Source organism: Cynocephalus volans, chromosome 8 (assembly GCF_027409185.1).
Source record: "Cynocephalus volans isolate mCynVol1 chromosome 8, mCynVol1.pri, whole genome shotgun sequence".
NCBI lineage: Eukaryota > Metazoa > Chordata > Mammalia > Dermoptera > Cynocephalidae > Cynocephalus > Cynocephalus volans.
The window spans coordinates 66,863,483-66,877,993 of record NC_084467.1 but is presented as its reverse complement, the minus strand read 5'-3'; the positions used below and the strand labels follow the sequence as shown (position 1 = coordinate 66,877,993).

The window sequence follows — 14,511 nt, the reverse complement described above, 5'->3', positions numbered from 1 at the left end:
GCCCCTCCTTGAAAAGAAGGAAGACTTTTTGTGAAGCTGCATTATTTCCATCTCACACAAGGACCAAAAAAAAAAAAAAGAAAAGAAAAGAAAAGAAAAAGAAAAAAAGAGAGAGAGAACTTTTTAAAAAGAGATCCTTTGTTTTGTGAAATACCTGTCAGGCATGGGTGATTTAGTCATTCCTGAGTTCATGGCTTCAACTTTCTAGTTCTTAAGCCCTTTGCTAATGGACCCCTCTCCCCAGCCTCCTGCCACTGCAGACCATTTCATTGTATCCTGACCCTGTAATATGGCAGGACATACATTTAAAAGCTCCTAAAGATGGAACAACATGGGCTCAAATCCTACCTGTTTCTATCACAACCAGCTGGATGACCTGAGGCAGGTTACTGCTGATATCTGATCCTTGATTTCTTATCTATAGAGAAGGCAAGGGAAGCTATTCTGAGCTATTTGCAAAGTGATTGAGAGAACACCCAAGAATAGCATCAAGTTTGGTCCCTTCTTTCTCTCTTGGTTGCTAGGTTGAGCAAACGAGGTAAATAATTCAGCCATTCTGTTCAGTGCTTTGAGCACCTATGAAGAAAATACTTCCAACACTCTGCTCCTGGGGTCTTGTGGAGAAGCCACCATCAGTAAGTAGTCCAGGCAGTAACTACAAAATTCAGAAACCTCCAGCCTACCTAGGTATTAATAATCCACCTTCTTTCACACCAGGGCTAAATATTCATAAGACTTTTGATACCAAAGGAGCCGGGATGGAGTGGAGCTGAGCTGACTGAATTGCGAAGGGTACGGGGAGGAGATGCCTTTCCTTAAGTTAGAGCCTGACATTACCTAGGTGCTGTGACAGTGCATTCGCTAGTGACTCTGGACCTAATCTGGGTGAGTGAAAAATTGGGAGGATGTGGAACCCAGGAAAAAATGACAGCTCACTTATAACCCCAGGATCCGGATCTGGGAACCACGCCTATATCCCCTGTGCTTTTAAAGCTAAGGGAAACACCCAAGGGGGCGTTTTCCAGGGGCAGAAACTCCCCCATGATTTTGGCCTTCTTTTGTGTAATGTAGAGATTACAAGTCAAAGCCTGAAATACAGGAGGATGTGGCTCTACAGAAAAAGCTTTGTGGATAAAAATGGGGAGAATACAAAGTAGAAGACTAAAGAAACTCAACTGAAGAGTTCTTTAAAAATTTTTTTTAAAGTTCTTTTAAAAAATACCCCAGACTTCCTAAATAATAGCCTTTTGAGATCACGTGCTATAGAAATGCAAATGCTTTGTGCTGTCTTTCTAAAAAGATTTGAAATCTTTTTCCCAACAAAAGAATATCTACTGTTTTTACCCTTAATCAGCTGTAATGAAAGAATATGAAGAGCTGTCATGTGCTTATTAGGGAAAATTATCAGATATTCTTTTATATGATGAAGTAACACACTGAGCTGATAATTCTATAGTGCACACTAAATTACAATTAAAGGCCTTTCTGCTCCACCAGAATCTCATTTATAATCTCTATGGAAATATTCTTACCGCAGTTATTTCATTTATGCTTCCTTTATCTAATTACTATAATATTGGTTCTGAATCATATTTTCCTAATGTACCCTTATTCAATTATAAAGTTATTTTCAAGTACAGTTACTTTCCAATATCAAAGAATACCACTTGGCCATCTATGTCATTTGTCATGCTTCTTAATTGCAGATTGTTCCTGAGCCATTTTTTTCTCCACTTTTAAGTAGGGTGAAACGTCTATAAATCAAAATCCATTGAATTATCCAATTTCTTTAAAATATTAGCCTGAAATGAATGTCCTGATCATGAGATCTGAGAATTAGATATTCCACATCTTACGTATTTTCAGTACATGTCACTGTTTTGTTGGGTTTCAAGAAACGCATACATAGAGGTGATATGTTACACCCTAAATGTTTTGTGTTTTAATTTACATAAATAGATGGGTTCTGAAGGGCTGTTTCTGACTTGGTTCTTTTAGCTTGGAGTGGTCTACGGGTTAATAATATAGATGGATAAGAGTATTGAGTCAATATAATAGTTAGCTTCTTTAAGACAGTTTCCTAAAGGTAATAGGCGCAAAGTTTCTAGATGTGGCGATGTACCTTGGCATCCTACAAGTTCATAAATGTGATTCCCTTGAGTAGGGGGCTGTGTGTTGACCCTAGTAGATGGATGTCTGCAGAATGAGGCCCAGTAGCCAATCCACAAAGATTTGGTCCCCTGCTTCCCAGCCTGGGCTACCTGGGAGACAGATGTGAGCAAAAGCTTTTCGCTGGTCAGAATTTAGTAAATTCAGTGAGTAGGACATGTCCTGATGTGAGATTGTTTCCTAAAGATCCTAAGTGGCCAAAGGGTGGGATGATTTAGTCTCCAACTTATCAGCTTAAAATGACCTTTTAAGGACTTCCAGGACAGTGTAATTATCCTAAATAGCTAAACCTGCAGCAGTGGTTCAGGAATACTTAAGTTTAGCAAACAATCATTACACTAAAAAGACAGAAGTGTTTTCTATTGAAGAGATTGTTTCTACTTATTTTGAATTTTCTAACCTGTGAAAAATGAAACTGTACATAACTCCCTTCCTTCTTCATTTCTTATAAAATGCTTTCATGGTTAAAGAACTCATTCAAATGAGCGACAGTCTCTCTTATTTGGAGTTTCAAGGGTGAAATAGGACTGGATTTTGTGGCAGCTTGTGATGATGACCAGGATCCCCGATGTGAACTACTGGCTGGGCTAACCATGGGGTCTGCTGGGCCTTCCAGGGAAGGAGGCCACGGCACTGACAGCTGGCTCTTCCTTTCCTGCCTACCCCAGACGCCACACCTGCTCCTGCCTGGGCTGCCCTCAAATAGTCACAAGGTTTCCAGGACTTGAAAAGATAGCTCTTCTGCACAAAGAATTTGGGGACACTGGACTTTGGTCTTTCTTTAGGACTCTCTTCTCCAACAGTGAGCTGCCTAGGCTAGTCAAACAATGGATTTAGTACTTCATATTCTTTATTTCTAAGATAAGCAATTGACTTCATAATAGTTTTTGTAAGAGGAATGCACGTTAATTATTAAAGTGTGCTAGAATTAAGGAAACAAGAAAATTTAATTATTAGAACAGTCCAATGGTTGGTAGTCATTATCCCTTTTTCACATGTAAGAGCACCGAGTCTCTGAAAGGTCAGATAACTTGTCCAAGGCCACAAAACTAGGGAGTGATAGGGCCAATCCAGAGCCGTGCATCTGGACCACATTCCACTGTTGCCCTCGATACCCAGCTCTCCTTATTTCCGGCCATATCTGGACAGCTCATGACCCTTCATCTCTCTAACTCATCTTGTGCCTCTCCCTCCTCCCCTCGGCCTCCCGACTGCAGCCAGAGGGGGCTTTTCTCCAACCCACTGCACTTTCTCTCACATCAGATCCTTCGGGCCCACAGGGAGGCTTCTCCCTTCCCCTTCCAGGTCCTTCCTTCCTTGGATAAATACTTTCAGCGTGGGTCTCAGCTTAAATACACCTTCTTGAAAAAGCTTTTTCCTCATTTCCTACTCCAACAATTTTCAAAATATTTCAAACTAGAGTGAGAAATACATGTTACATCATGATTGAGTATATATATATATATATATATATATGTATATATATATATATATACACGGTGTTCATTTCATTTTATATTTTCAAAGTGTGCAATTCAGTGGTTTTTAGCATATTCACAGGGTTGTGCAACCATCACCACCAATTCCAGAACACTTTCATCACCTGAAAAAGAAACTCATTTCTATCTATCTGTCTGCCTGTCTGTCTGTATCTATCTACCAAACCAACACAAAAGATTTATGAAATAATACTTTGCCTTATTTACTTTGTGGGATGAATGCTGGTGTTGTCTGTTCCATTCCATTCTGTGCCATTCTATTCCATTCTTCCCATTACATTAGAAAAAAATCTTTCAGTGCCTCACTCCATTGATTTCATGTCCCATTTTGCCTTGTAACTAACAGTTTGGAAATTACTGCCCTGGACCATGGCAGGTGTCTCCCTGCCCGGCGTGTGACAGCACCATCTTCTCCTCACATGACCCTCGGCACACTGCCCACTACTTGGTGACTGTCTAAGACTTTATGTTCTTGGAGGGCAGCATCTTGATTTTGGCTGTATCTCCAGTGCCAGGTGAATGCTGAGCAGGTAGTAGGTACTCAATGAATACTGGTTGACTGAATAAATGTTTGCCTTTAAAAGGGAAAAATAAACCCGCGTGCTTCTTTTGGTTAGTGTTCACACAAGTAAGACGGAAGGTGATAGAGCTATTATACTGCACTTTTTACTAATGTAGGCCAGTGGATGCCTAGCCTCTTCCTCAAAAATAGAGATCAGGCAGTGACATGCTATTATGTCAATGTTCCATTTTGCTTTGCTTTATAAATTCTGCTTGATGCACCCCGGGGGCCTGAGACCCTGCCTGCAACCGATCCTAGAATGTGCTTATTAACCACGTGTGTTTCTTCGGGGTGTGTGCCTTATCTGCTCATGGCCTTCACCAAATTTCTAATTTCTGCTTAGCCTTTTCCAGTTCATTTTTCCTTGTTGGGGGGCAGCTGGCCAGTACAGAGATGGAACCCTCGACCTTGGTGTTATCAGCACCGCGCTCTAACCAGCTGAGCTAACTAGCCAGTCAATTTAAGAGTTCTTTTTGCTATAAGGATGTTAATCTTTTAGGTTAAAAAAAAAAAAAGTAGAGAGTAGAATAATTGTTACCAGAGGCGGGGGAGGGCGGGGGAAGATTAGGAGTAGACTAATGGGTACAAAACCATGCTATCTACCCCAAGTGAATCATTGTGCAGGATATGCATGTAGTGAAACAACACACTGTACCCCACAAAAATAAATATAAATAAAATTGTATTAAAAAATAAAAGTACATGAATTCAGCTGGAGCAGCCTAGTAGTCTCCACGAGGACCCTGCAGGCGAGCTCTATCAATGACATGCGCAGTGGGTACCCCCGCCAAAAACCAGCGCAAGCTCTGCTTTCGGTGAATCTGCCAACGACGGACATATCCTCACCCTCCCCTGCAACCTCTGCCACCTCCTACCCTGCACATGTGTACCTGTCTTTGCCAGTCTCCTGCTTGAAGAGTTCATCAAACTGCAGCATCTTGTGGCGCGTGATCATGAAGGCCTTCAGCCGAGGCAGCACCTGGCTCAGCAGCTGCAGATTGTTGTAGACCCGACCCTTGCCATCCCGTCGCATGTAGCTGCTGGGGCCCCAGAAGATGAACACGGTGCCCTGGCTCACGTTGAGCAGGTCGTGGCGGTTGCGGAGGATCCTCTGGATGCTGGAATGCGCGATGACCCTCAAGCTGGTACGGCTGCCCACGTCCCGCCCGTAGCCGCGTGTGGGGGCATCATTCATGCGGATGACACACTCTGTCTGGTCAATCTGGGGGCCTTGCCGACTGCGCAGAAGATGCCCTGAGCTGGTCACCAGGGCACAGTCCCTGCAGTGCATTTTCAGGGGCTGGAAGGCATGGGGAGAAGGACACTGTCAGGGGCAAAGGGCTTAACCCTCACTTGCCACCAGTAGGTTACTTCCCTGCCTGGGGAGAAGGGGGCCCATTTCCCCTCTCCTCCCTTTCCTACCAGGGTACATCCCTTCTGCTAGTACTTCCTGGACCCTGACATTCTCTTCTAAATTGGTCACAGGGAACATTGAACAAGAGAGAAAGAAAACTAGCATTGACCTGTCAAACACTGGGCTACAGGTTTTGTGGATATTAAATAAGCAGATCAACTCATCAACCCAGCAAGGTTGCTATCGTGGTTATTTTACAGATAAGGATACTCAAGCTTAGTGATGTTAGGAAATTTGTCCAAAGATGCGTAACTAGCAGGTAATGAAGTCATGCTTTTAAGAGTAGGTCTTTCCTAATCCAAAGTTACACCCCAAGTCAAGGCAAAGACTACTGCAAATTGCTGTGACACTAGTTTTGATGCTCTTGACTCAGCTTATTGAAAATTAAGCATTTATTAATATTCTTGGTGCTGTACAAATATGTTTGTTATAAATAAAGAATCACATAGGAAATGACATGCAGATTATAACTCCTTAGATGCCATAATTATGAAATGACAGGATATTTTCTCTCATTTTATGGGGAGAGGGAGAGAAACTGAGTTGGTCCATTTTCATAAATGTAAAGAGAGTCTCAAGCTCAGAGGCACACATCTCATCCAGGAATCGCAGGGCCTGGGTCCTTCTCTTACCTGCAGTGGACACATACCCTGGGGAAGCCCTGGCTATGTGGTGCCCACCAGGAACAACTCCACTGCCGTTCAATGCCCTGCACCAGTGATTTGCTTTCTGAACACCTACATTCTAACAAATTAAACATTCCCCTGTTCATGTTTAATGAGAGATGTCTCTTAGTTGCTGTTTGAAGATAATGTAATTAGGGCCTGAGGCCAAGGCCAGCAAGCACACAAGAAAATGACAACCAAGAATGTTCCAAAGGAATTTTACATTGTTAGATTTTCCCCAAAGTCTCTGCCCTTCTTCTCTGTTAACTTTGAACAGGACACGGGGGCTCCCTGCACAGCCTAAGGAAACTGGATCCCTATTTAGCATATATTCAATTTTCTATTTACTCTGGGAGTTTCCTGGCTCTGTCTTCAGAACCAGATGGAGAGCACCTGAGGGTAGTCACTTCCTCTCACTGCAGGGTGCCCAAGAGCATCAGCTCTTGGGTGTGATGTGATGGGCCCAGGCTTGTTTCCACTACCTGTTAGCTACGGGACCTTGGCAAGTCACTACCTGCCAGTCTCAGTTTTCTTACCTCTAAGTGCAGATAATACCTCATTCTACTATTAAGATCTTCTATTAAGATGTACATAGTGTTAGATCAAGCCATTTGAAATTGCCAATATTTGACGTGCAAAAAAAGGGAATGCATGTAGTTGAACCCAGTCCTTAGCATAGGCCTGTCACAGTTATTATTCAATAAATGATAGGTTACCCTTTACTGTAGAGATGGACCTTTTTCATATATGGCCTGTAGTGGATTGAATAATTTCCCCCCAAAACTTACTTAAGCTTGAACTGTGTCCCCAAGTTTTATGAATTAGAAACTTGGCACCCACTGTGACTGCTAAGAGGGTGGGAAATCCTATTATGGTAATTGAAAGGTGGAGCCTTGAAGAGGTGATTGGATTGTAGGACTGTGCAGTAGTGAGTGGATTAAAAATGGTGGTCATGGGCATGGTTCTGAGGGCTTTAAAAGGGGAGCACAGTCTCTCTCTCTCTCTCTGCTCTACTTCCACCATTTTGCAATGTGATACCCTGAGTGCTGAGTCACCACAAGGACAAGACCCTCGCCAGATGTGTTCCCTGGACTTTGGATTTATTAGCCTCCAAAACTGTAAGCAATAAACTTCATTTTCTTTATAAAATACCCAGTTCCATGTATTTTGTTATAAGCAACAGAAATGGACTAATATAGAAAATTGGTTCCAGAGAAGTGGGATGCTGCTTATAACAAATACTTGAAAATGTGGAAGCAGCTTTGTAATCGGGTGTTGAGGAGAGGCTGGAGGAATTTGGAGAAAAAGGCTAGGAAAAGCCTATATGCTGGTGCAAGTTTAGAAGACTAGAAACCAGGGAAAATTTTGAATGTTTTACAGACTGGTTAGATGGTGGTGGCCAGAATGCCTGTGGAAATGACTGTAAAGACCATTCTAAGGAGGTCTCAGAAATAAAAAGGAGTTTTTCAGAAATGGGCAAAGATCACCCATGCTATGAACTGACAAGGAACTTGGCTGCATTGTATTCATGCCCTAGGACTTTGTGGAAGTTGGAATTTAGGAGTTGTGAACCAGAGTATTTGATGAAAGAAATTTCTAAGCAGCAAAGCATTAAGGAAGCTGCATGGCTACTTGCAACAGCCTACTCTGAGTTATGGCAGCAAAGGCATGACATAAAGCCAGAATTTAAAAGGGAAGCAGAGCGTAAAGACTTGGAAAATTTGCAGCCTGGCCATGTGTTAGAGAAGCAGAGAGCATTTTCAGAATTAAAATTCAATGGTGCTAAGAAGATTAACACAAAAGAATGAGATTATCAAGAGAAGGGAAAAAGGGCCTGAAGGCATTGCAGAAGCCTCTGGGGCCAACCTTTCCATTTCAGGCACAAAGGCCTAGGGAGTCAGAATAGTTTGAGGTGCCCTCCATGGGCTGGCTGTCCAGGGACACCTTGGGAAGCTGCTTCTAGCACCAGCACCTAGCTGCTTTGGATACTCCAGCCATGGCTAAATTGGCCCCAGATGTGGCTGGACCTGCAGCTTTGGAAAATACAAGCTGGAAGTCTTGGCAGCATCCACGTGGTGTTAGGCCTGCAGGCTTACAGAATGTCAGAGCTGTAGAGGTTTAGGAGTCTCCACCCCAATTTCAAAAGATATAGAGAAAATCCTGGGGACCCAGGAAGAGATCTGTCATGGGGCAGATTCATTGCATAGAGCTTTCACTAGAGCAATGCTGAGCAGAAATGTGGGGTCAGAGTTGCAGCAGAGAAACCCCATGAGCATCATGCCTACTGGAGCCATGGGAGCGGGACCACCATGGATACCCCAGAATTACAGAAGTACCAGTGTGCAACCCAAGCCTGGGAGAGCTGAAGTGTGGCCTGCGACCAGGAAAGTCATAGGAGCAGAGTTGCCTAAGGACTGGGGGATCTAACTCTCACACCACCGTGCAGAGGACATTGAACATTGAGTCAAGGTACCTGATTCACCAGCTTTGAGATTTAACACTTGCTTTGCTGGGTTTCAGACTTGTTTGGGACCTGTTCCCCCTTTCTTTTGGACTATTTCTCCCTTTTTGAACCGGAATATGTACCCTATGCTTGTCCCACCATTGTATCTTGGAAGTACATAACTTGTTTTGAATTCACAGGTGGGATTTTGAACTTTGGACTTTTGAGTTGAAACAAGTTAAGACTTTGAGGATGAAATGAAAATGTGTTTGTATGTGAAAGACACTTTGTAAATTCATCCCAGTGGAACGTATGGCCATTGGAACCTGCTTTTTCTCATCGGACTCACCTAGTATTATTCTGAATTTTCCAGTTGGATTTATAATTTCCAGACATTGTGCTCATTATTACTGGGGAAAACATTCTGAAAAAAGGCTCCAGTGGCATCTCTTTTCCCCATAATTAATGATTCTGCTGTGATTCTCACAGCAGAGGCAGGTTGACAGGTGAAGCACATCCCCTCAGGGGCACTCCAAAGACCTTTCTTTCTCTCTCTCATTTGCCCACACAGGGCCAGCTGAAAACTCTTGCAAGGAAGGCCAAGTTCATGACTGTGCCACACCGAGCCTGTATTTACTGGGCACTATCAGAACACACCGGGGTCGACCCAGTCCTACCAAGCCCTCCCCTGTGATTCCTGCCTACCTGCCTGAGCTCTGGTATCGATTACCTCGGGCACTAACATTCATACTTTGAGTTGTGCAGATGCACCAAACAATGCAAAAAAGACTGAAGTCTGAATTATGTCTGAAGTGCCTTCTGGTAAGTGGTGCCAGTAAAGTGACAATAGCTGTTCTAAACACAGTGTTATACTTCCAGCAGCTGAGAAGAGCATGTACCAAAGCCTGGACCACTTCCCGAGGAGGAAATGAAGTCTGTTTCCTGATTCAGAGGGACTGATGCTGTCTTGGAAGGCAGAATGACCAAGAATTGCATGAACTGTGTGACCCTGTTTCTCAGGAGGTGTCATAGCCCTCTTAGAGAGCCAGGTTCCTCCACCTCTCAGTACCATCCTAATCCCACTGTCTGATGTGGGTGGAGATACTCGTGCCCTGGTGAGTTAAGATTCCTGATGCAGCATTCACACGCTCTTCCCTCAAGCTCTCGGAGGTCAGGTTGATGGATCACAAGGAGGAGCGTGGGAAGGTGAACTCTGCCCGTCGGCCTGAGGGTCTGGGCGATACAGCACCTTCGAGGATGGAGGAGGGGAGGCAGCTGCCGCCTAGGAAGCCCTTCTCTTTGGCTTCTTCCTCATGGCATTCAGCCTCCCAGAGTCTTTGGGACATTCTTCATAAAGCCCCATTTGGTGAAGTGCCCCACCCATTGGTAGGAAACATGGGCATCCATCTTAGGTCATCCAATCTTAGTGATCTCTCTTCCATCCCGACCCCTAAAAAACATTTAATTACCACTGAATAGACTGATGGGTGGATGAGTGAATGAAGCCCAACCTCCAGGCTTTTCTGTTCTCTGACAATACATACCTTAAGACATACAAAGCAGATAGAATGTGGTGTCCTACCAACAATAAACCCCAGCCCTTGGTACTGATGCCATGGAGAGAAGAAGGGGGGGCAGGCTCTGGAAACCTTGGTCTGCAGAGAAGGAGGCTGTGGCCGTTTGCATCAGGGCAGCCTTTCTGCCCAGGGAAGCATGACGGCCAGAGCCCAGGGCACTGCCTGGAATTAATGACTGGATGAGTAAACGGCCCAGGACACAGTAAGGGCCATTAAGCCCAGCCAGTTATTAATCCCCAGTAAGAGCTTGATGCCAAGGTCATTAGAGCTGTTGTGATGTGAAAAATGCCCAGGAAAACCCACCGTGCACAGAGGAGCTACCCGTTCTCCAGGCCGCTGACGTTCTGAGCTGCCGTCCAGGCCCCACGAGAGTGAGTGTGGGAGGCCCGCGGCGCGCTCCCTAGAGGGAGCACGTGCACCCTAGAGGGAGCATGTGCATGCAGGCCTGTGTTTTGCTCTTTGATAATTCATAAACGTTTGCCATCATCCCAGAACCCAGGACAGTATCTGCAACTTACGTGGCGGGGAGACTTGTGAGTATTTCAGATTGTGTGGGTGAGTTTCTCCTTCAGAACTCCCTGCCCTTCCCCCATCCACCAAAAAACCAAAACCAAACCAAAACAAAACCCCAAATTTAGGGAATAGGGAAGCATGACAACTTTCATCACAACTAACTCCTTCGGGCTGTGGCGACAGGAGCAGTCGCTGCTTGGGGAAGTGTGCTCAGGGAATTAAGGTCTGATTTCTGTCACAGCCCGAAAGAACAAGAGTAGAAGGAATTCTCCCTGTGTGACCCAGCTGATGCCTCTGGAGCCTTCCTTAAGAGAATAGACCAGGCCAAGTCAAATTGAACTTGACACCTAAAACAGTCAATGATGTCCTTGCAAACATTTGGAGCACGGCAATATCAGGTTTCAGTTTTTAAAATTCTGGTTTATTTGGCAGAGGGAAAAGTAGCTCAGAGCACAATGTCCATTAGCTCAGTAATGAGACCAGTCTTGCTCTGGGAGCTGCCTGTTGGTCTGGAACAAACATAAGATATATTAAATGGCTTCAGGTATTTCAAAAATCTCTACATTTTCCAATCTGATGTTTTCCTGTAATTACTGGGATTTTATTAGCTGTCAATCTCAGTTCAGGCTGACACTGGGTATAAGCCATGCTGGTTATTGTGATTCACCAGAAAAATGTTGCTCTCCCAAGCTGCTCCTTTTACTTTTATTCAGTGACAGGTCCACCACCAGCCTTCACTGTGAGTCCTCCTTTGTCTACCTAATGCCACCTTATGGAATTTCCATCTATTGGCTGACTAAGGACGGAAGCTCTCCATGGGCAGGAGGCAGTATTGGGCAGTGTTTAAAATACGGGTTTTGGAGTCACAGGCTTTGAACTTCCTTCTTCCACTCCTTAGGTGGTAATTTTGGGCAAAGTTGCTTTGCTTTTCTGAGCCCCGTTTTTCATCTGTGATAGGAGTATAGTAAAGCCAATCTCAAAGGGAAGGTTAGCCGTCTTGATTAATGGCACACCTTTCACCCAGATGCTCAAGCCACAGTTCAAGATCATTACTTTTTTTAAAAAAAGAAAAGATAAATAATATTTTAATGCAATACTTTAAAAAACAAAATCAATGCAAAACATCCACGATGAATGAAGCAACAGAATTTTAAATGAAGACAGGATCAGTAGTACTGACTTTTCTTTTTGCCTCAGGCTCTAATACAGGTTGGCAGAACAGTGCCTGACGATCATGGCATTTATCCTGTAGAACTGGGAAACCATTAGAAGTTTTCCTCTTTCCATTTTCCTGTAATAGCAATATAATTATGACATTAAATTTGTTTTCATTGCCAAAAAGTTCTTTACTCAAAATCTGACAAATAGGACTCTTCTTTGCAAGGGACAGAAAAACAAGGATCATTCCTGAGACCTCTTTCTCCACCTCCAACAACTCATTAGTCCTACTGGAGCCATCCTCCTATGCATATCTCAGACCCAACCACTTCTCACCATCCCTGCTGCCACCACCTCCATCTAAGCTATGTCATCTCGCCTTAGCTCCTGCAGTGCTCTTAGCTCTGAATGTCACTTCCCCTGTTCCCTCCCTCCCCTATGTTCCTGTCTCTAAGAAGCTCCTGGGGTCACCTTTAATATGTAAATCAGATCATGTCACTCACCTGCTTAAAACTTCCAGTAGCTTCCGATTGCACTGGGAGTAAGAAACCAAACACTAAGTCAAACTCTGTGGTTTCTGTCCTTGTCCATCCCTGCAGCGTCATCCCTCACGACGCTCTCCTTTGATTCCACTGCCATTTCTCCATCACTGGATGTCTGATGAGCTTTATTTTGTACGCTCTACCTGCTCTTCTCCTGATCCCTGCACAATTGCTCCTTCACATCTTAAAATCTTTTCAGCACCAAGAACAGTGTCTTGTACAGAGAAGGTGTTCAACAAATATTTTTGAAGAAATAATTGATTCATAAGGCATGTAAAGCACTTACTATGGTGTGTAGCACATAAAGAGTGTGAAATAGATGTGCTATTTGTATTTAAATATCACCATTCTGCCAGTAACCAGTTATTGATATTTTCTGACTGGGTAACTGGGTTGATATTTTCTAATGCACAGTATCTGGAATCCATGCATATGTCATAACCACCTTCAGTACTACGTGACCTTCAAAAAGAGGCCCAGGAAATCACATTAGTTTTTTTATTTAATTGCATTCTATTTTCAAATGTCTTTTAAACAGCTTTATTGAGATTAATTTTCATACCATAGAATCCACCCATTTTAAACATAAATTAAATAAATGTCAGCATATTCACAGACTTGGGAAACTATCAGCATAAATCTAATTTTAGAACATTTTCATTGTCTCGAAAAGAAACCTCATGCCCATTTATAGTCACTTTCCATTCTATGCTCAGCCCTAGGCACCCACTAATCTACTTTTTGTCTCTTCAAATTGGCCTTTTCTGAATAGTTCACATAAATAGAATCATACAATATGTATTCTTTTATGTCTGGCTTCTTTCAGTTAGTGTAATAATTTTGAGGTTCATCTGTACATATTTTTATCTTATCTGTTCTTTTTTTCTCTCTCTATTTTTTTTTTAAACAAACCCTTGTGTCAAGTGCTGACTCTCAATAGATCACAGTGAGGGAGCTACTCCACTATGTAGGAAACCCCAACCCATAAGCAGGTTGTCCAGAATGGTTTAGCACCAGGTTCCCAGGGAATGTGTGCTGTGTGACAGGTGAGGGGGTGGCCCCTTTTCAGGCCACTCCCTATTTCCCAGGAGGAGGGGCTCTCTGTGTGGGTCACATGGACATGGCTTGCTGGCAAGGATGGTGGGGGATGGCTATCCGCCCCTGGGTACTGGAGGCCAACTGGAGGCTCATCTGCATTACAGCCTGTATCGGTACTTTGTTCCTTTATATCCATACCCCTCGTATGGATATAGCACATTTTGTTTAGCCATTCATCAGTTTATAAACATTTGAGTTGTCTCCATTTTTGGGGTTATTATGAAGAATGGTATTATAAGCATTCACATACAAATCTTTACGTAGACATCTTGAGTAGCTGCCTAGGGGTGGGACTGCTGGGTCGTCTGATAATTTTGTTTAACATTTTGAAAAGTTGCCAAACTGCTTTCCAAAGTGATTACATCATTTTATATTCCTAACCTGATATGTTCCAATTTCTCTACATTCTTGTCAACACTTAGTATTGTCTCTTTTGATTATTCTAATGGGTGAGAGGAAGTATCTCATTGTACAAATTTGCATTTGATTTGCATTTTCTGAATGACTAATGATGCGGAGCATCTTTTCATGGGCTTACTTATGCCATTATTTTCAGGTTTCTAATTCCATCTACTGTGCTCCACCTTCCACCCCAAATAAGTGCCACCAAGGTTTAGTGGTTCTATTGAACTCTGAGTCAACATTTAGTTGACTTCTGCAGGAGCCTTGTGCATGTAGGACCCACTAGCCAGAGAAGAGTGGATGGTCTACATATCCAGAGAATAGAAAGAAAAAAAGAGGGGCCATTTAATCAACTCCTTCAAGTCTGGAGGGGTAAATCCAAAGTGAAAAATAAGGGACATATTTTTATATTGAAACCCAATTTTTCTAACTAAGGTTAGACAATTCATTTTATCTAGTCATATTATAA

The 14,511-nt window shown here is 43.3% G+C and overlaps 1 protein-coding gene across 2 annotated transcripts in view; it reads right to left on the bottom strand.

The window, feature by feature from the left end:
* The window catches only part of ST6GALNAC5 (ST6 N-acetylgalactosaminide alpha-2,6-sialyltransferase 5), a 170,264-nt gene that overhangs the window by 15,309 nt on the left and 140,444 nt on the right, over nt 1-14,511 (bottom strand). Inside the window, exon 3 of one of the 2 annotated variants that reach the window (XM_063107174.1) lies at nt 5,121-5,530. The exons of the other annotated variant lie outside the window; for it this stretch is intronic. Within the exon in view, the coding sequence (XP_062963244.1) occupies nt 5,121-5,530 (410 nt within the window). The remainder of the gene's footprint in view (nt 1-5,120; nt 5,531-14,511) is intronic. 2 annotated transcript variants of the gene reach the window in all.